This window comes from Podarcis bocagei (assembly GCF_964188305.1).
Source record: "Podarcis bocagei genome assembly, chromosome: 12".
In the NCBI taxonomy this organism is placed as follows: domain Eukaryota; kingdom Metazoa; phylum Chordata; class Lepidosauria; order Squamata; family Lacertidae; genus Podarcis; species Podarcis bocagei.
In genome coordinates, this window is record NC_138137.1 from 58328969 (window position 1) to 58348401 (window position 19433).

The following is a 19433-nucleotide window of genomic DNA, read 5'->3' on the forward strand; positions in this document are numbered from 1 at the left end:
GTGGTTCACAAGAGAAAAACGAGATGGCCTTTGGGGTCCCTTCCAACTCTACAATTCTGATTTGGCCATTGCGCTCCATGAGCTGGGGACTTCCACGCTGGATTACTGCGCAATGCAATACCAGGGGCTGCCCTTGAAGGCAACTCGGAAACTTTAACTGGTCCAAAATGAAGAGCTGCTTTTGTGCTCAAATCCTGCTTGGTTTCCCACAGGTATCTGTTGGGCCACTGACATGATCCAGCAGGCTCTTCTTATGTTTTTACGGCTAAGGGCCTAAATTACTTAGGCCCCAAATACAGTGGTGCCTCGCAAGACGAAAAGAATCCGTTCTGTGATTCTCTTCGTCTAGCGTTTTCTTCGTCTTGCGAAGCAAGCCCATTGAAGGATTAGCGGATTAGCGCTATTAGCGGCTTATCTGCTGATCCGATCAGCTGATAAGCGGCTTAGCGGCTTAGAAAAAGGGGGGGAAGGGGGGGGAAAACCAGCAGGAACTCGCAAGACATTGTCGTCTTGCGAAGCAAGCCCATAGGAGATTCGTTTTGCGAAGCACCTCCAAAACGGAAAACTCTTTCGTCTAGCGAGTTTTCCGTCTTGCGAGGCATTCGTCTTGCGGGGCACCACTGTACCTGAAACAGCCCCCTCCCATCCCTAAAGAACCTCTCAGGTGTCAAGATTTGCAAAGGGACTCCTCTTTGTGGTTCCAGCACCCTCAGAAGTGTGCGGAGCGGGGCAGACCTTAGGGTGGGGAATGTCTTACCCACAGAGGCACGATCTTTGTCCTATGCTGCAGACTTCTTTACCCTGGCATTTGACACATGAGATCATGACAACAACGGCTGTGTTCTGCGTCCACAGCCAGAGGCTGCAATGCTCCTGAATACCAGTTACTGGAAACCACAGGAGACAGAGCTCTTGTGTTCAGATTCTGCTTCTGCGCAGATTCCCATTGGGACACCTGGTTGGCCGCTGTGAGAACAGGACGCTGGTCTAGATGGGCCATTAGCTGCCATGGACTGGCTGGACGCGGAGGAATGGCAAGTGGTACCAGTTGGGGAACCCCCAAGGTAAGAAGGCTCAGAGCCTGGGGATTGGTTGTGGCATGACAAGGAGTGGTCAGAGGGAGGAGGAGGTGTTGGAAGCCGAAGAGGTAACAGGGTTTAGTGAGCAGGGAGAGGCTGTGGCAGAGAGAAATCCAGACTCTAGAGGCAGAAGCGGAAGCTGGAGAGCAGGGAAGCTAAAAGGAAGATGAGGTAGGCTGGTGAGGAAGCCAGGGGGTCTCCCTTCTCCTGCTGTGATCAGCTCCCCTCTCCCCTGGTCTCCCAGAACCATAAGAGGCATGAAGAGAGGGAAGCAAAGACAGACAAGATGAAGGAGTCTCAGATCGCTTGGGAAGGACGGGGGGAGGGGGGGAGAAGACTTAGGGAGCAGTGGGAAGGCAGGAACCTTCAGTCCTCACAACTGCCTCAATGGGGCAAGAGAAAGATTTGCTGTGCTGACTAGGCCTGAGCTTCTATTTTTTGGATAAAGAGTTAACTTCACTGACACCTTGTGAGTTATTGCTGATCTGCGCCCAACATGATCCAGCCGGGCTCTTCTTATGTTCTTACTGGATTTACATTTTGGGACCCAACCTATTCTTGTGGTTGTGATTTGGTTTGAACGTATTTTCAATTGCTGTGACCCTCCCTGGGATCTCGGGGTAACGGTGGGGCTGTAATCAAAATATGCTGGGGGAAGCCTGCTCTAGAGAGGACTCTAAATGGCAGCTTTTTCTGGAACTCTAGCATGTTGGAATACTGCTGGCTGGGGTCTGCTGCGTTTGCAGGAAATCTGGTGCCACCGTTCCAACTGTAGGAGCTCCAGCAGAGAACGAGGTCATGGAAGAGCAAAGCAGGGCAGGATGCGGGCGCCAGGAGGGCCATTGATGGAGATGATGGTGTGAGACAGAGAAGGAGGGGGTGAAGGTTTGGAGGCAAAGGGGGCAGGGGGAGAAGTCTATACCCCAGACCCATTTCTTGTGGGTTCCTGCTTGTGGGACCAATTGGCACTTGACTGAAGACCATTTCCTGTGCAAACCCAGAACCCGCCTCCTTTTCAAGCATTGCAAGCAAGCCAAGAAACAAACACACACTACGAAGTCTCGAAGGCAAGCTCACCTGCCAGGGATTCTTTGAGAGGAAGAGATTTCTGGTCAAATGACGGTTCAAACCCCATCAGCTCTTCCACTGCAGGGGCAGGCCCGTGACCTCCGACCGCAGGAGAAGCTGGAAAAGAAAAGGAAAGAAACGACTTAAGCAGAAGATTTAAAGGTGCGTGTTCCTCCTGCTGCCAACGCCACCATTTGGAAACAGAACAAAGCAAACAGCCGAGAAAGAAAGGGGGGGGTCATCTTTGCTGCCTTTGGGATGGCAGGGTGAGTTCGGAGCAAGTTCAGAGCCAAATCGTTAACCGGTTGCCCCACTACGCAGAAGTCAGGAGTACAAATAAATTACATGATAATTATATTTATTTATAATCTGCCTTGTCCCCAGACTGGGAAGCTCAATTATAAATCATCCCAAATGGGGAAGAAAGCCTGACACCCCTTGCCCAAGAAACCCCATAGCCCCAGGGGGCAAGAACCACAACCCATGTTTTTCCTCTGCTCGGTTTGCAGGATGCTTGGGGGTGAACAGGACACCAGAAATGCCACATTGGGGTGGGGCAGTCCTGTCCCCACCTCACTCATCCTATCCACCCCACACTGCCATGAAACAGCTCTGGGAATGATGCACTGGAGCCTATCACTGCAAGCAATCATCCAGCAAGGGTAGTATCCAGATCTCAAACGTGAGCCAGCTTTCCACGGAGCTCTTCCTCACCTGCTGGCGCGGACTGCTTTGACTCTGGTGGATTGGGCTCTGTGATGTCTACCAGACCTGTGTCGGAGTATCCTGAGAAGTTCGTCAGGATCTTGCCGGGTGCTGGGCACAAAGAGAGGGTGGGGGTGGGGTGGGGAATAAGCTATTCACACAGAAACTGAGCTGGAGCCACCAGCCAGTCTGAATGGCTTTGGGGCAGGTGCTCTGCCTGACACGACAGCAATTAGGCAGCATCCATATAGAATGTAACTGAGAGAGAGAAAGCCTTGAATTGGGGTGGTGGGGTGGTAAAGGTCATTCAAAGTGCATGGGGCAAGAATAGATGCCACAGACCCGCCCCCCTCCCCAGGTAAAAGCTTTCTTCACCAGATTCTCTCCGTTCAATCTCTCCTTCCTGCTCATCGCCCTTTCAAGAGGACCTGACCTGCTTCCACCTGTGGAACAAGAAGGGGAAGGGAGTTGGGGGGCACCAGACTGGGTAGGTCATGCATCTCTCTCTGCCTCCAGCTTCAGCCAGGATGCATGAAGACCGGGGTGGGGAAACAGGACCTGGAAGGGAGTGGGAACGGCAGAACCCCAAAAGCTGGGAAGCAAAGGATTCTGGGAACCGTCTCGTGATGTTTTGCTGCTCTTTCCCCACTTTGCGCCACCAAAACTCCGCCTTCCTCCCTGAGAATCAAGGTGTTGTTTGGAAACAGCAGCTGGGTCCGTGCCAATGCCTGACTGAAGAGACTCCAAAGAACACGCACCTCCTCTCTGGAGATGCTTCTGCTTTTTTTTACCTGGCGGCTCAGAGAAAGGTGTTCCTTGTCCCTCTGCTAAGTGCTGAGGTCTCAACCAGAAATCTTCAGGAAGCCCCGTCTCTCCTGCAGGCGCTACGGGAAACAACGAGCAGATACACAGGCTCTCGTGAAAGCCCACCCAAAAGGTGGCTTCACGACAGGTTACCTTTGCAGACCCCCAAGTCAAACCGCCCCAGGTTTTTTGTTTCGCCGGAAAAGAGGTGGAGTTAGAGGACCACCAGGAGGTCTCCTAGGTGGTGTTTGCTGAGCAGCTGTGGCTGACTCAGGATTGCTCACCTGGAACACCCACACAGGTCAGCTACACAACTGGCAGCCTCAAATCCTACTGCAGACCTGGGTGCTGTCTTGCTTTGATTCTGCTTGTCCTCTTTTCTCTCAGACAGAGGAAAAGCAGGGATCTCATCTCCACAACATCTTTGGCGGCCACGTATTAGCCCTTGAGTGCAGATTTGCTCCTGCTTTTCTCTTCTTTCTGAAATGCAGCTTGCAGACCCATGCATACTCGCCTCACACCCTAGTTTACTAGCTGCAGCTTGCCTCCTCCCCGCCCCCCATTCACCCCCAGGACTTCTGGTGTTCTTGGCAGAGGCAACAGATCAGCATGGGCTCACCTGTTTCGTTCTGGTTCAGCAGAGACTCTGCCCCGGAATCGAGGAAGGCCATGGGGTCAAAAATGTTTGCAGGAGGATGTTGGGGTCCCAGAGGGGGCTGCTCAGGCGCCCCTGCAATTCCGTAAGGTGCTGTAAAAAACAAGGCAGGTTTTTTGCACCCCCAGCTACCACATTTCCCCTGCCATCCACTATGTGGGAGTTCACGCTTAGACTGAACCAAGCTGAGGCTGATTTGGTCTCTTAAGTGGGATGCAATGCGTTTCCATCAACTAACAAACCAATACAAACCTTGCAGGAAATGAAGCCCCGGCAGCTAATTGAGTCAGGATTTCCTTTCCAGGTAGCATTTTGCACCGAGGAAAACACACTTCCAGATGAGGAAGAAAATGTTCATTTCCTCTTGCTGCTACCAGCACTCCCAAGTCCTAAGCTTGAGCTTATTACTTTCCTGATGTTTTGTGACAGCAGGAGGAAGGAAAACTACGAAGTGCCTTTTAAACAGATTTCCCCAACCTTGGGTCCCGAAATGATTTGGACCCCGTCACCCCCAGCCAGCATCCGGGGGGTTTCCTAAAACCAGGGATGGAGAGACTTGGTGGCAGCACAATCACAGCAGCTGTCTGGTAACTGCTTGCCAGCTCCACTTTACAAAGCCTCTGGTCCTGCTGCGGTCGCCTGCAACTAACCAGCAAGGGACCACCTGAAGCCCCAGTCCTAAGCCTTGCAAAACTGAACGAGCAGAGCATCATGAGACAGGTGGGTGTGGAAATGGCAGCCACTGGAAGAAGCAGAGGGGGTGAAAGAGGATTAATAAAGTGGGGAGGTAGCAACAAGGCCCCATCACACCCAATAGTGCCTTGCAGAGTGCCTAGGCTTCGTCTTAGCCTTGAGGTGCAGACTTCAGAGGCGGCCTGCCCACCAGCCTTAGGCCAATGTTCAGCAGGGCTGTACAGTAATATCAATGCAGACTGGCCTTTCGACTCAGATATACTCTACTGGGGGTCAGAGCAAGCAGAGGGGAGGGAAGCAGAAAGTGAGGAAGGAGGACAGGTTAAACAATTTCCCAGAGAAGCAGGAGGGCTACGCAGAAGCCCCAAATGTTGCACCTCTAATGGCATTCAATTCTGGCTGCAGAGGATTGGGATTTTTTTGTTTCCACCAGCCACTGGGAGAAAGGAGGGCTGGGAGACTGGCGGATCAACAGGAGCAAAAGGTCGGTGAAGTGGTGGTATTCAATTCCCTCACCGCCACCCTGGATAATGGGACACTTTGCCCAGGAATTAAAGGTTTCAAATCAACGTGGTCTTCTTCACACTTCCAAGCTTTCCTCCAAACACCAAAACGGCAGTCTATGATTTCAAAAAAAGATCTAGGGGAGGCTTGAAGGAGCCCAGCCTCACGACCGGCGGCCTGATTGCAAGCATGGAGATTTTTCAAGACCCACTGGCAGATTAGAAGTCTACTGAGAAAGCAGATTATGTCCCTCATTGCTCTCCATAATTAACACGAGTTTCAAAGCACACTGGAGGAGGAGGAGGAGGAAGAAGAAAGATGTCAGCCATGCAGAAGAATTCCTTAGTGGCACTTGAAGCGGGGAGAGAGTTACGCAACCGGCAAGCGCGGCGGAGAGAATTGTACCATGGACTTCTTGCGAAGCTCCAAAATACTCCCCGAAAGGCGGCGCATTCGTCATTTCCTGAGGAAGCAGCAGAAGGTCGGACAGGACGTCTTCGCGGTGCATCTTAAAAGGCTCTATGGGACAATCAGCAGATAGTTGGCATCTTTCTCCGGGGTCTCGAGCCGTGGCACAGTTCAGGACAGCTTCCATCTTGACTCTGCAGCCCAGGACACCCCCAAGCCCCTTGCTCCTGCCACCTGCAGTGCCAGCCCTGCCTGCTGTGCAACTGACGTGGCAATCAGCGAGAGAGGGGTGCAGGGGGCCATGGCAACGGGGTGCAAAGGAGCTGAGGCTAGCTGAGCCTCATCTGGCTTACAGGCTACCTTCTGAGAACAGGGTCCAAGGGGAAGGAGGGCTTAGGAAGATAGATATCCTTCTCCCCCCACCCCACCATAAAAAACCCATCCCTTGGAAAAATGTGTGTCTAAGGACTTGCTGTAGTGAAATTTTGGCCACTCAGCCGTCAAAAAGGAGACAGTGCTTGAGCTTCAGTTCTGTGCTAGGCAGGAAGCCCAGCACTTTTTAATGATGAGCCACAGCCAGACAGGTAGCTCAGTTTACAGAGAATAAGGCTCTTAATCTCGGGGTCAGGGGTTAGAGCCCCACATTGGGCAAAAGATTCCTGCATTGCACAGAATTGGACTAGATGACCCTAATGGTCCCTTCCAACTTTATGATTCTATGAGTCTACGTCTTTCAAGGGAACAAGAAGTGTGCTCTGTAAAGTTCAGCAGATGTCGAATTCTAGGCTCACTGCTGTGGGATCCTCAACCGAGCTAACTTTGTTCCAGTAGTAGATAGGTAGCCGTGTTGGTCTGCCATAGTCAAAATAAAAAAATTCCTTCCAGTAGCACCTTAAAGACCAACTAAGTTAGTTCTTGGTATGAGCTTTCGTGTGCATGCACACTTCTTCAGATACACTGAAACAGAAGTTGCCAGATCCTTCTATATAGTGAGAAGGTGGGGAGGGGTGTTACTCAGAAGGGTGGTGGGAATGGGAGATAGGCAGATAGCTGAGAGAGCCTCTTGACGACTCTTAACGACTGTAATAGGTCTTACAGGAAAAGGCAAGGGGTATTGTTCCAGGTATAGCTTTAAGATGTTACTGTCACTAAACTTTGTGCCAGGGATAGCTAACGCGAGGCACTCGGAAAGTTGCTGGACGACAATTAGCACATTGGCACAGGGCAAACCACACTCAAACCGTTTCCCTGCCTCTACTTGGATGATGATAAGCAACACTCATCAATACCCAACCCAGACACCCACTTCAGGGCAGGATTGAGAGGCAGCCAACCTAACTCATAGTTTTATTGCACATTTTGAACCCTAACCAGGGTCTCTTGACATGAGGAAAGATAAAAAGCATCTCTGTGCAGTTAAAGACATAATATCTGGGCTTGCAAGGTAGTCTCTGTGGGAGTATTTTGAATTTAATTATGGGGTATCAGAGTTTTTAGGGGGTTAACCAGGCTGGGATAGCAGGCTTGTTGGTTTTTGAATGTCTGATGTATTGATTTTGCCTAAATAATATTGATTTATACTGATAATTTGATATTTTAAGCGCTATATTGTTCTTATTTTAATGGAATTTAGAAACTTATGGTCTGAGATGTACTTGATTTAAACATAATTTAATTTATTAATTTTATCTTGTTATACCTGTGTTGCTGTATGATGTATTGAATATGGGCCTATGGCCGTAATAAAACTATCTATCTATCTATCTAATGTCTGATATAGATTTTTTTCAATTTCATTGTTCTGTATGGGACAATGACAATAAAGATTATCGTAATCGTATCCTACACTATATTTTTTATTTTAAAAATGCCTCAGGTGTACCCGCTCAAATTGTTGAGGCATCTTACTGGAAGTGAAAATGTACTTTCAATAGATGGGTACCTGCTCAGACACAACAAGCCCAAAGCCTATGTGCAGAAGGGACAGGTTTGCATGTGTGTCAGATGACCCTGACGGCCTGCCACTTCCAGACAGTTCTCAAACCCAGCGACCACCTACAATCCATCTTGTTAGCTTGCGCCAGGAATCCTATTACACCCTTGACTGGACAGAGGCAGCCAAGCAAGAGAGGAGCCTCGGTGACCTCTTTGCAGGCAAAGCGGCTTTTCCAAAACGAGCCTCTACCTGGCAGCTGGGTGGCATTACAGGAAGCGGAAGCCAAGCTTCTAAGAGAGGCAGGGCGAAGAGAGCCTTCCACGTTTCACTGGAAACAAAGATGTAGGTTTTCCCAGACCAACAGTGAGATACTGCAGAAGTAAGGCAGGTGGGGATATTGGACGAGAGGCTTCAAGCATGATCCAGCCTTATCCTTCCCTGTCCCTGGGGCAGTCATGACTTGCATGTGCAAAAAGAAGCCACATCAATGCTAATTCGTCCATTCCGCTCTCCTTCAGTGCCAGCTCTTTAATCAATTGGTTTTAGTGCATGGATAGCTCAGTTGATTAGAGCAATGTGCTGATAATGCCAAGGTTGCACCGTATGGGAGAGCTGCATATTTCTGCATTGCAAGGGTTTGGAATGGATGATCCTCAGGGTCCCTTTCAACTCTATGATTTTACACTCCCAACTCAAAAGGTCATCTTATGGTGCTCTATCTGTGTACACAAGAAATTCTGGGGAGGGTTTTAACTTCGAGCCTTGCCAACGCTTGGATCCCTTCACAGTGTTTATTGAGGCAACGGAACGATGAGTCTTCCTCAACCTTGGCCCTCCAGATGTTTTTGGCCTACAACTCCCGTGATCCCTAGCCAGCAGGACCAGTGGTCAGGGATGATGGGAATTGTAGTCTCAAAACATCTGGAGGGCTGAGGTTGAGGAAGCCTAGGATAACTCTTCTGTCCTTTGGACTAGGTGGTCTAAAGCAGGAATCAGCAACCTTTTTCAGCAGTGGGGCCGGTCCACTGTCCCTCAGACCATGTCGTGGGCTGGACTATATTTTTTTGGGGGGGGATGAACGAATTCCTATGCCCCACAAATAACCCAGAGATGCATTTTAAATAAAAGCACACATTCTGCTCATGTAAAAACATGCTGATTCCCGGACCGTCCGCGGGCTGGATTTAGAAGGCGAATAGGCCGCATCCAGCCCCCGGGCCTTAGGTTGCCTACCCCTTTTCTAGAGTTTGCCAAATAGTGTCCCATTTGCAAACCAGAGAAACTGTCCTGGGCACCAAACACACACCCCACAGACATGAACAAAAAAGGCCTGCTGTATTGTCTACAACAGTATTCTTCTTTCAAGCCTGATTTCAGCTAGGAGAGAGGACCCTGTGAGTACATGTGCTCCCATGGGTGCTGCGTTGGCAAATGAATTGAAAGTACGCCAAGAGCCTCACTGATCCTGCTAGGTGTTCCATACTCCTGAAGCGCTTAATAAGCACCTTCAACATGTAAACACGTCGGAGGTTGGAAGGAGCTCAAGTATTATTCCAAAAACATCCACTGTGACAACAGTCCCTATGGTGTCTTCAAAAACCAGCAAGTCCAAATTCCGCATTTGCTAAAAACATTATGAAATTTCAGCAAGCCTACTCACTTAGAGGTTGTTAGGTTTATTTAAGTGGGTTTATACGCTTTCCCATATGTATACGTTACTGTGATTAACAAAAGGGTTTTTTTTATTTATGTGGCAAAACATTTAGGCTTCTGCTTTCATCAGCTGCACTGATAAAAAAGAAGTGATGCCGTTTCCAAGGTGGCAGCCAGGAAAAAAAGAAAGGAAGATGAATATAAATAAGACAGCATCGTTTCATTTCTACCAGAGCAGTTGATGAAGACAGAAGCCTATGTGTTGTGCCACATGAGAGGGGGAAAAAGCCCTCTGCTTTATCAATCACAGTAACATACATATTCTTTTAGTGATTATCCAAATCCTAAAGGGGGATCCATAATAAGTTTGTGTAGTATGCTCTTTGATGCAGGGGTGGGTGTGTGTGTAGATCCCTGCTGGGTCAAGCCAAAGACCCATCTAATCTAGGATCCTGTTCTCCCAGTGGCCAACCAGATGTCTATGAGAAGCCTGAAATATAATTCTGTGTGTAAATATAAAATCTCTGAGCTCCCACAGTCAGCGATTACTGAATCACACCCAAAAGTCAGACTGTGTATGGAAGAATGGCAGACGAAGGTGATTGACTACATGGAATTGGCAGAAATGACTGGCAGAATCCGAGACCAGGGAGAAGAGTCAGTGGAAGAAGATTGGAAAATATTTAAAGACTATTTACAGAAATACTGTAAAATTAATGAATGTTAAAAGGATGTTGGATTGAAAATAAGTGGTGTTAGTAATAAGATTAATAAGAATATGTAAATTTGGATTGATAATGACGGAAATTATATTTTTATCATAGTTTAAGATGTTGAACAAGGTTAAATGACAGAGGGTAAGAACTTGCTGAACTAAATATTTGAATTGGAATACAGAAAGGGAGGTGTGAGGAGGTCAAGAAACTAGTGAATAAGATATAATATTTGGAGGTATAATTTTTCTTTTTTCTTCTTTTTTGGGGTGGGTTGGCGCTCGTTATGACTTCTTTTTCTTTCTGGTAACTGTCTTTCTGTTGAATATCTGTTTTGCTTTGTATTTTTTCTTATTCCTGAATTTTTTTCTTTTTTGTGCTATGTATTTTATGTTTAAAACCTGTTTAAAATTTGTTTATGAAATTTAATAAATATATTTTTTAAAAAAACAAAAGTCAGACTGCGTAGGCTACAGTAGAGCATATTCTTGCACATCAGCTATCAACTTCTACCCAAAAGCCTCTTTTCACATGTCAGAATAACTGCTACTGAGCCCTCATTGCAATATATTCTAGGGTTTTGCAAACGGGGCCCCTCATTTCCCCGTTTTTCAGGATTGATGGGTTATTTGAGGCAGCTTTAAAAACGGCAGAGATAGGGGATAAATCGGTTTAACTGATGCAATTTGTATGCCCTCCACACTAATCTCTCTGTCCCAGCCTTGTAGGCCAGCGCCCACGAGCCATTCCAAGCCAACCGCTGTGTGAAATTGAATTTTGAAGGATTTGAGGAGTCCAGAGGGTACCCGCTCATGCAGGCAGCCGCACAAAGAAGATGCGAAGTGCTTCCGCACAGAGGGAGCCCCGTCAGCCTGGAATATCGGGTTGGTGGGGAGCGGCAGAGAACAACCAGAGCAATTGTTTCATGCTCCAGAACACACGAATTATCACTGTGGCATTAAGCGCCGCACACTGAGCTAAATCATGCAAATGCTCCAAGCAGACAAGGAAGCTTTACTATCCATGACAGCTACGCTGCTCCAGGTGACTTATTAATGGAATTAAACTGAGCAGAGGTATGAGAAGGGAGCCCCATGCCACTGCCTGAGGGTGATGGACACCTGAGCAAAGCATGCCTCTCGGCTGACCTGTTGTGTGCATTTGACCCAGCAGCAGGCCCACTTTTCTATCTCTGCTTGTCCAAAGCTAGCACGTGGGAATGGTGTTTCCATGTTAGGGTCCTTACACACACTTTCCCACCACGGAGGAAGTCTCAGCCTTGGGGAATGGGAGGGAGGGTCCCTGCAGCCTGGGGTGCTGGCAGCTGAAAACATTTAAAGAGCCAGGACAGCAGATGGGATCGGAAGGTTACTGGGGTGAGCTTTCCTGCATGCCAGCTTTTAGAACTTGGTTGAATGCAAGTGACAAGAGAAAGGGGCTGACGGACAGAGGAATTAATCTACTTTCAGAACATTGTAGGGGTTTCTTTGGGCAGGGGGCAGTCAGGAGAAGATGTTGGAAGTGAATGCCTAGGACCCTCGTACCTACGGGGCCGCCTCTCCTGGTATGTCTCACAGAGGAACTTGCGGTCTTCAAACAAAAACATCTTGAAGGTCCCAGGCCACAGGGAGGTTAGGCTGGCCTCAACTAGAGCCAGGGCTTTTTCAGCTGTGGCCCCAATCTGGTGGATCGCTCTGTCACAAGAGACTAGGGCCCTGCGGGACTTGACATCTTTCCGCAGGTCCTGCAGAACAGAGCTGTTCCACCAGGCCTTTAGTCAGGGCACAGCCTGACTCCCTCCTTTGGCAATCTTCACAGAATTTTAGCCTAATGGTTGCCATCAATTTGAGTTGAATTAATTTTATAATGAAATGATTTTAGAATGTTGTACTATTTTATTGTTGTTAGCCGCCCTGAGCCCGGCTTCGGCTGGGGAGGGAGGGATATAAATAAAAGTTGTTGTTGTTGTTGTTGTTGTTGTTGTTGTTGTTGTTGTTGTTGTTGTTATTCAGGACAGCAATATAAAGCACAGCACATGGTTAAACAGGGGAACCCCTGCAACCTGTGAGTCCTCAGATGTTGTTGGACTACAACTCCCATCACCCCTGAGCTCTGGCCTTGCTAGCTAGGGGTGATGGGAGTTGTAGTTCAACAACATCTGGGGACCCACAGGTTGAGAAAGGCTGGATTAGACAAATTCATGGAGGATCAACAGCTACCAATGATGGCGGCTGTGTTCGACCTCGGCCGTGAGAGCCACCACTCCTCTGAATATCAGTTTTTGGAAACCACAGGAGGAGAGAGTGCTCTGATGTCTGGCTCCCGCTTACAGGCTTCCCATATGCAGCTGTTTGGCTACTGTGAGAACAGGATGGTGGACTAGATGGGCCACTTATCTGTTCTGGCAGGCTCGTCTCACGTACCTAGCTCCACATGTATGTTCACAGGGTCTAAGCTGGTTGTGACTACACCCAAAGAAACAGATCTTTGAGTCATGGTGGAGTGTGCACTGAAAAAGTCATAGAATCATAGAACTGTAGATTGGAAGGGACCTTCAACAGTTGCCTAGTCCAACCCCCTGCAATGTAGGAATCTCAGTTAAGGCACTCAGGACCAAGTGTGCTGTGGTAGTGGGGAAAATATTGGCTGTCTGTGCGTGAGCCTCTGTGGAATCATGGTTGAAGTATTTTTTTCGTTTCTCTCCTACAGCAGATAGTCAACCTGTGGAATGTTCTGAGCACATGGAAGCCACCACTGACAAACCCACCAGCAGAAAGATGCTTTAGGCCAAGGATAGTCCATGCGGTGCCTCTAAATGTCACTGGAATCCACTTCCCCTCAGCCCCAGTCAGCATGGCCAAAGAAGAGGGATGATGGGAGCTGTAGTCCAATGACATCTGAAGGTCACCACATTGGCTACCCCTCGTTTAGGCAATGAAGAAGAGGACCCGGACAGACTCTGATGAAGAGGGTTGGTGAGATGGATGGGGAAGGTAACTCCTTCAGGCAAGCAAGTCCTAAAGGGGGCGGGGGACACTAATCTAACATAGACTTCTGGAAGCAGGCATTGTTCCTGGAATGGCGTTCAGGTTTGAAATTTCAGGGGGATTTCGATAAAAATGCAGGTGTCTGTGCTTCCGTTCTCAGCGAAGCTGCAGCTGCAGCTACTTCTTACCTGTCACATCCATGGGCTTAAATGCTGGCTGTGGATCAAAACAATGGGCCCTGTCGTCCATTGTCCACGAATCATTGCGGTCCAGAAACTCCTTGTAGGACATCTTTTCATCCATGATCTTTCCTGGGGACACTGGGAAGAGAAAAAGGAAAGCATCGTTGATAACCGGCAAGTCAAACCGAGTCCTTGGTTGGGTTAGAGAAGAACTTCAGTTGGAGCTGCAACCTACAGCCCACTAAAATAAGGACAATTTTCACAATGGAGAGAAGCAAGCAGTGGTCATCCTCTTTCTCTCAAGCAAATCCATGTCTCCATTCAATCCTCCGCTGTACAACGACCTATGGGCGAACCTTTTCCAAGTCAAGCCAAGTAGTGCCTTAGCATTCTGAAGTTTCTTTTACAAGTTCCCAGAAGTATTACAGTAGTGATTTCCTTCCCCTGCCCACCTGCTCATTCCTCATTGGTATAGAATCACACAATTGTAGACTTGGAAGGGACCACAAAGGTCATCGTAGGAATCACAGCTGAAAAATCTCAGATAGCCATCGAACCTCTGCTTAAAATTTTCCAAGAAAGGAGAGTCCACCACCTTTTGAGGTAGTTCGCTCCCCTTTCAAACAGTGCATAATATCAGCAACTTCTTCCTAATGCTTAGTTGAAATCTCCTTTCTTGCATTTGAATCCATTGGTTCAGTCCTAGCCTTAGGAGCAGGAGAGAACAAGCTTGTTCCATCTTCCACGTGACAGCCCTTCAGATATCTGAAAATGGCTCTAGTATCTCCTCCCAGTCTCCTCTTTTCCAGGCTAAACATCTCCAACTCCCTCAGCCATTCCCCACAAGACTTGGTCGCCAGCCCTTGATGATCCTGGTCAATCTCCTCTGCATACGTTCCAGCTTGTCAATTTGCTTTTTAAACTGGGGTGCCCAGAACTGGACTGAGGACTCCAGGTGGGATCTGATCAAGACAGAATCGAGCAGTACCACGACTTCCCTTGATCCTGACGCTATACTTCTGTTGTTGCAGCCTAGACTAGCAAGCATGTTAAAACAATCATTTATATAATCACTGCCACGAACACAGACACGTTCATTGTCATGTGCTTCTGTGTGTACAAATCTCGACACAGATAAACACCTTCCCCCCACCTGCCTACTGACCTGTCCCTGCAGCCCCTCAGTCCTACCTTGGTGAACAATTTGCAATACTAGCTGGTCTTAATATTGTGCTGTCACACAGCTTTCTCAGCTGTCCTCCATCGCCCCAAGTCGATGCATCATTTGCAACTTAACCCTCGTTTCCCTTTTTCTCTCCTCCCCGTCACCAGACAAGAGGGTTTCATGCCAAAGGCCATGTCACCGCAAGCACCTCAATGCACGTAGCAGGTAACCTCTGGCCACAGACACTCTCCCTGTGCACTTCAGTGATAGCTACGGCCAATGACAGAATGAGCCACGAGGCTTACTCATGTAAATAAGTCCAAGAGAAGTGAACAAAGAGGATTGTGTTTGAGACCTCCCAATGAAAAGCTGGTATGTAAAATGCTCCGCCATTGGCAACCGTTTGCATTGGGTTTGTTTGTTTCTGGAACTTCTGGGAGGGCTGCAGCTGCTTGTCTTCATGAGAAGCAGGAAGTCAGAGGCCGTCAGCCATCCCTTTATACCAGAATGAGCTGCTTTGTTTCCACTGGATCCCCATTGGAGCAACACAGGAGGTTGCTACCAGTGCAGCGCTTTGCAGAGAGAGCCAACACCAACATCCTGTGTTTCAGGGTCACATCGCTGGGTGCTAACATGTGCCTAGAAAGCAGCAAAACTTTTTCAGATAGTCATTCTCAGAAATAATGAAGACTGCTTATTGCATCTGCATCTCGCCCTTCTTTTTTAAAACTGACTTGCAGCTTTGTTAAAGAAGAAAGGAAATTAACAAAATGGGAGAATCAGCTCACATTCTCAAAATGATAAACACCCATCTTAATTTTCCCACAGAGAGAGAGATGCCATTCAAATGCCTGAAGAGGTATCCAACCAATGTTGGTGTCCATGCAAAGCATGTTCAAATATAGCAAGAGAATTGTGGTCTGCAGAGCGCTGCACAATAGATATTTATTTATTTATCTTTCCATACTCAAAGTAGAAGTCTCTTAGCGACCGCACACTTCTTCCAAAGGACAAATGTATCTGAACGGAAATATTTGATCAGGAAGGGAAAATAAAGCACATTTAACATGATTTAAATTGGGGGATACATTTTCACAGAATAATAAAGCACTTGTACTTATTCTCTTACAAGATTTCCACCCCTTGTACAGTGGTGCCCCGCAAGACGAACGCCTCGCGAGACGAAAAACTCGCAAGACGAAAGGTTTTTTCGTTTTCGAGTTGCTTCGCAAGACGAATTTCCCTATGGGCTTGCTTCGAAAAACGAACCTTGCCCCCGCACCCCGGACCTCTTTTGAAGCGCGCCTTCCCCTCTGTCCCCGGACCGCTTTTGAACCAAGCGATCTTCTCCCCTCCGCCCCTTGCTTCAAAAGAGGGGACAGAGGGGAAGGTGCGCCTTCCCCTCTGTCCCCGGAGATTGCGGGGCAGGCAACGGGGAGAAGCAATCTTCTCCCCGCCGCCCCTTGCTTTAAACAGGTCCGGGGACAGAGGGGAAGGCGCGCAGCGCTTCCCCTCTGTCCCCGGACGGTCTCCATAGGAACGCATTGATTGATTTTCAATGCATTCCTATGGGAAACCGTGCTTCGCAAGACGAAAAACTCGCAAGAAGAAAAAACTTGTGGAATGAATTAATTTCGTCTTGCGAGGCACCACTGTACACCAAACCTTATTATTTTTAGAGAAAGTGGTGCTCTCTCTTCCAGTCTGCACCCCAAGGATGATTTCTGGTTACCATGCTACAGTTAAGAACCACAGGAACTGACGCAGATAAGCATCCTCTTAGATCAAGCTCTTAGCATTTTAAACTTTGGATTGTCCACAATACTGGTGGGTCTTACTAATTTATCTCTGCCCCCTTCCCTCAAAATTTTAGCTCCCTCAGTGATGATGCTACATGAAAGCTGTTGTTGCCATCATTTCCTTCTCACGCAGAGTGGTACCCTGTTTACCGAATTGCAAGTTCTTAACACTGGTGCGTAAGCATTCCTTACCCTCCCAGAAAGGCGCTTTCATTCGGCGTTTTGCAATGTGTCTATTTGTTTAACATATCCATGATTATACAGCTGATTTATTTTTAAAATCCTTTAAGCGCCTCAAAGCCCTTCTTGCATTTGCCATGCGCAGGCCCCAAATTTGGCAAAGGGCAGAGTGGCTTCCTTCCAAGGCCTCCTGCCTATTGCACAGCTAGGGAGGAGAGTGACGCGGTTGACTATGGCAAGGAGGGCACAGCCCAAAGATTTAAGGCTGCCCCATGCGCTGCACCGGGAAGATCAGGTTGCACAGCAAGGGTGAGAGAATAATCCACATGTTGTGCATGCTGTTAAAAATCTAATCGATAATGGGTGAGAAACTCCTGTAAAGCTAGCAAGGTGGAAAGAAGGAATGTCGAGTCAGACCAATGGTTCATCTAGCTAAGTACTGTCCACACTGACAGGCAGCAGCTGCCCAGGGCTTCAGAGGGGAAGTCTCTCCCAGCACTACCTGGAGACATCAAGCTTTGAACTTGGGACTTCTGTATGCAAACAGATACTCTACCACTGAGCTACATCCCTCCCTAAGCAGAATTTCAGAGCGGTATTTTCCTGAATATGGAACAACTGATTGGTTCAAAATTGGGAAAGGAGTACGGCAAGGCTGTATATTGTCTCCCTGCTTATTTAACTTATATGCAGAATTCATCATGCGAAAGGTTGGGCTGGATGAATCCGTAGCCGGAATTAAGATTGCCGGAAGAAATATCAACAACCTCAGATATGCAGATGACACAACCTTGATGGCAGAAAGTGAGGAGGAATTAAAGAACCTTTTAATGAGGGTGAAAGAGGAGAGCGCAAAATATGGTTTGAAGCTCAGCATCAAAAAAAACGAAGATCATGTCCACTGGTCCCATCACCTCCTGGTAAATAGAAGGGGAAGAAATGGAGGCAGTGAGAGATTTTACTTTCTGGAGCTCCATGATCACTGCAGATGGTAACAGCAGTCATGAAATTAAAAGACGACTGCTTCTTGGGAGAAAAGCAATGACAAACCTAGACAGCATCTTAAAAAGCAGAGGCATCACCTTGCCAACAAAGGTCCATATAGTAAAAGCTATGGTTTTCCCAGTAGTGATGTATGGAAGTGAGAGCTGGACCATAAAGAAGGCTGATCCCCGAAGAACTGATGCTTTTGAATTATGGTGCTGGAGGAGACTCTTGAGAGTCCCATGGACTGCAAGAAGATCAAACCTCTCCATTCTGAAGGAAATCAGCCCTGAGTGTTCACTGGAAGGACAGATCCTGAAGCTGAGACTCCAATACTTTGGCCACCTCATGAGAAGTCCTAACTTGGAGTCCTAACTTGCCGCGACTTCCATCATGTCATACCAGAGGAAAGATTTGCTCTGAGATGTTGGAAGATGGGCTTTCCTCCAGCGTGGAGAAGCATCCCTAGGAGCCAAAGCTACTGAAGTCTTTGTCTTTAAACAGTGGGAGGGGAAATTTCCCTGGAAACACAAGGCATTCTGGGAACAGGGGGGAAGTGGGGAGCCATGCAAATATGGCAGGGAGAGAAGTACCACAGGAACTCTTGTTCTGAGCTGCTAAATATAAAACAGCTTCTCTCCAATGCTCTGCAGGCCTCTGGATCCAAAGCAGGATTTATAACCCCCACCCCCCTTTTGTAGCAAAAGCACCAGAGGAGAAGAGACAGTCAGCAGCGGCGATGCCAAATCGTTTCTGCAGACTGGTATTGCTAAGCAAACCCAAAGCCAGCTAAGTGCTACCTGATCTCGTGCTGCAATTTTAAGCTGATCCAACTGTGCTGTGTCACATTTAGTTGGTGCAAGTGCTCCTCTCTGCATCACTTTTACACTTCTCTTCCTTTCATGCAAGCTTCGTGATGCTATGCCTAAGGGAGATTCACGACAGCAGGCTTCATGAACTCGCCTACGGCCCCAAAATGACTCACTTGGACAGAAAGCAGGAGCTGCTCCAAGATCCAAGGAACCTGCAACCGTGTGCCTTAGCAACAGAGCATCCCTTTTCAGTGGGGCTGACACTAGACAATCTGCTGGTGGCCTCCTTAGCTTGCACTTGTTTTCAGTTACCGCTTCCAGTGGTACCTCGGGTTAACAACTTAATTCATTCCGGAGGTCCGTTCTTAACCTGAAACTGTTCTTAACCTGAAGCACCACTTTAGCTAATGGGGCCTCCTGCTGCTGCCGATTTCTGTTCTTATCCTGAAGTAAAGTTCTTAACCCGAGGTACTATTTCTGGGTTAGTGGAGTCTGTAACCTGAAGTGTCTGGAACCTGAAGCGTCTGTAACCTGAGGTACCACTGTACTATCCTGCCAATCACCATCTATACACAAGAGGGAAGCATCAGCAGACTTGGGGAAATCCCAAAGTTTGCTGAAATTAAATAAGAAAAATGGGGGGCCCTAACACAGGTTGGAAACCCAGAATTGCTAAATATCAGTATGCTCACGAGACATGAAATGCATTTAATAAACTTGTTGCAGGTCCCACTTCTTTGTGCCTACTACAGGGAACGGTCTTCTCGCCCTGGTTCTCTTGCTTACTAGCGTGTACCAAATTCTGCATGCTAACAATTAGGAGATAGTTTTAGAAGAACGGTGTTGGGCAGGGGGAGAGAAAAAGCACATCAGAACTGAAGAAGAGCACAGCAGGATCAGGCCAACAGCCCATCTAATTCAACATTCTGGTCCCTGAGGGAAAGCTCACAAGCTCACAATTCCCAGGTGCCGGGTAACTGTTTGATCTTAAATTGATTCTTATCAACATGTTTTAGATGTGCGTGGTTGCTACCAGTTCCAGTTCAAGCAGCTCTCCGCTTCTGTCCATAAGTCCATCCCTGTAGAACAGAACTAATCTCTCAAAA

General features: G+C 47.9%; 1 protein-coding gene across 15 annotated transcripts in view; it reads right to left on the reverse strand.

Annotated features, from left to right (window-relative positions):
* Positions 1–19433, reverse strand: part of LOC308569494 (uncharacterized protein) — a 209920-nt gene that overhangs the window by 79370 nt on the left and 111117 nt on the right. For 10 of the 15 annotated variants that reach the window (XM_081163437.1, XM_081163433.1, XM_081163434.1 and 7 more), the window contains exons 5-10: positions 13394–13525; positions 5914–6027; positions 4276–4404; positions 3644–3736; positions 2862–2963; positions 2157–2264 (exon numbers count right to left, since the gene is read on the reverse strand). In XM_081163437.1, coding sequence (XP_081019563.1) covers positions 2157–2264; positions 2862–2963; positions 3644–3736; positions 4276–4404; positions 5914–6027; positions 13394–13525 — 678 coding nt within the window. The remainder of the gene's footprint in view (positions 1–2156; positions 2265–2861; positions 2964–3643; positions 3737–4275; positions 4405–5913; positions 6028–13393; positions 13526–19433) is intronic. The other 5 variants (XM_081163443.1, XM_081163442.1, XM_081163432.1 and 2 more) reach the window with 5 other exon arrangements.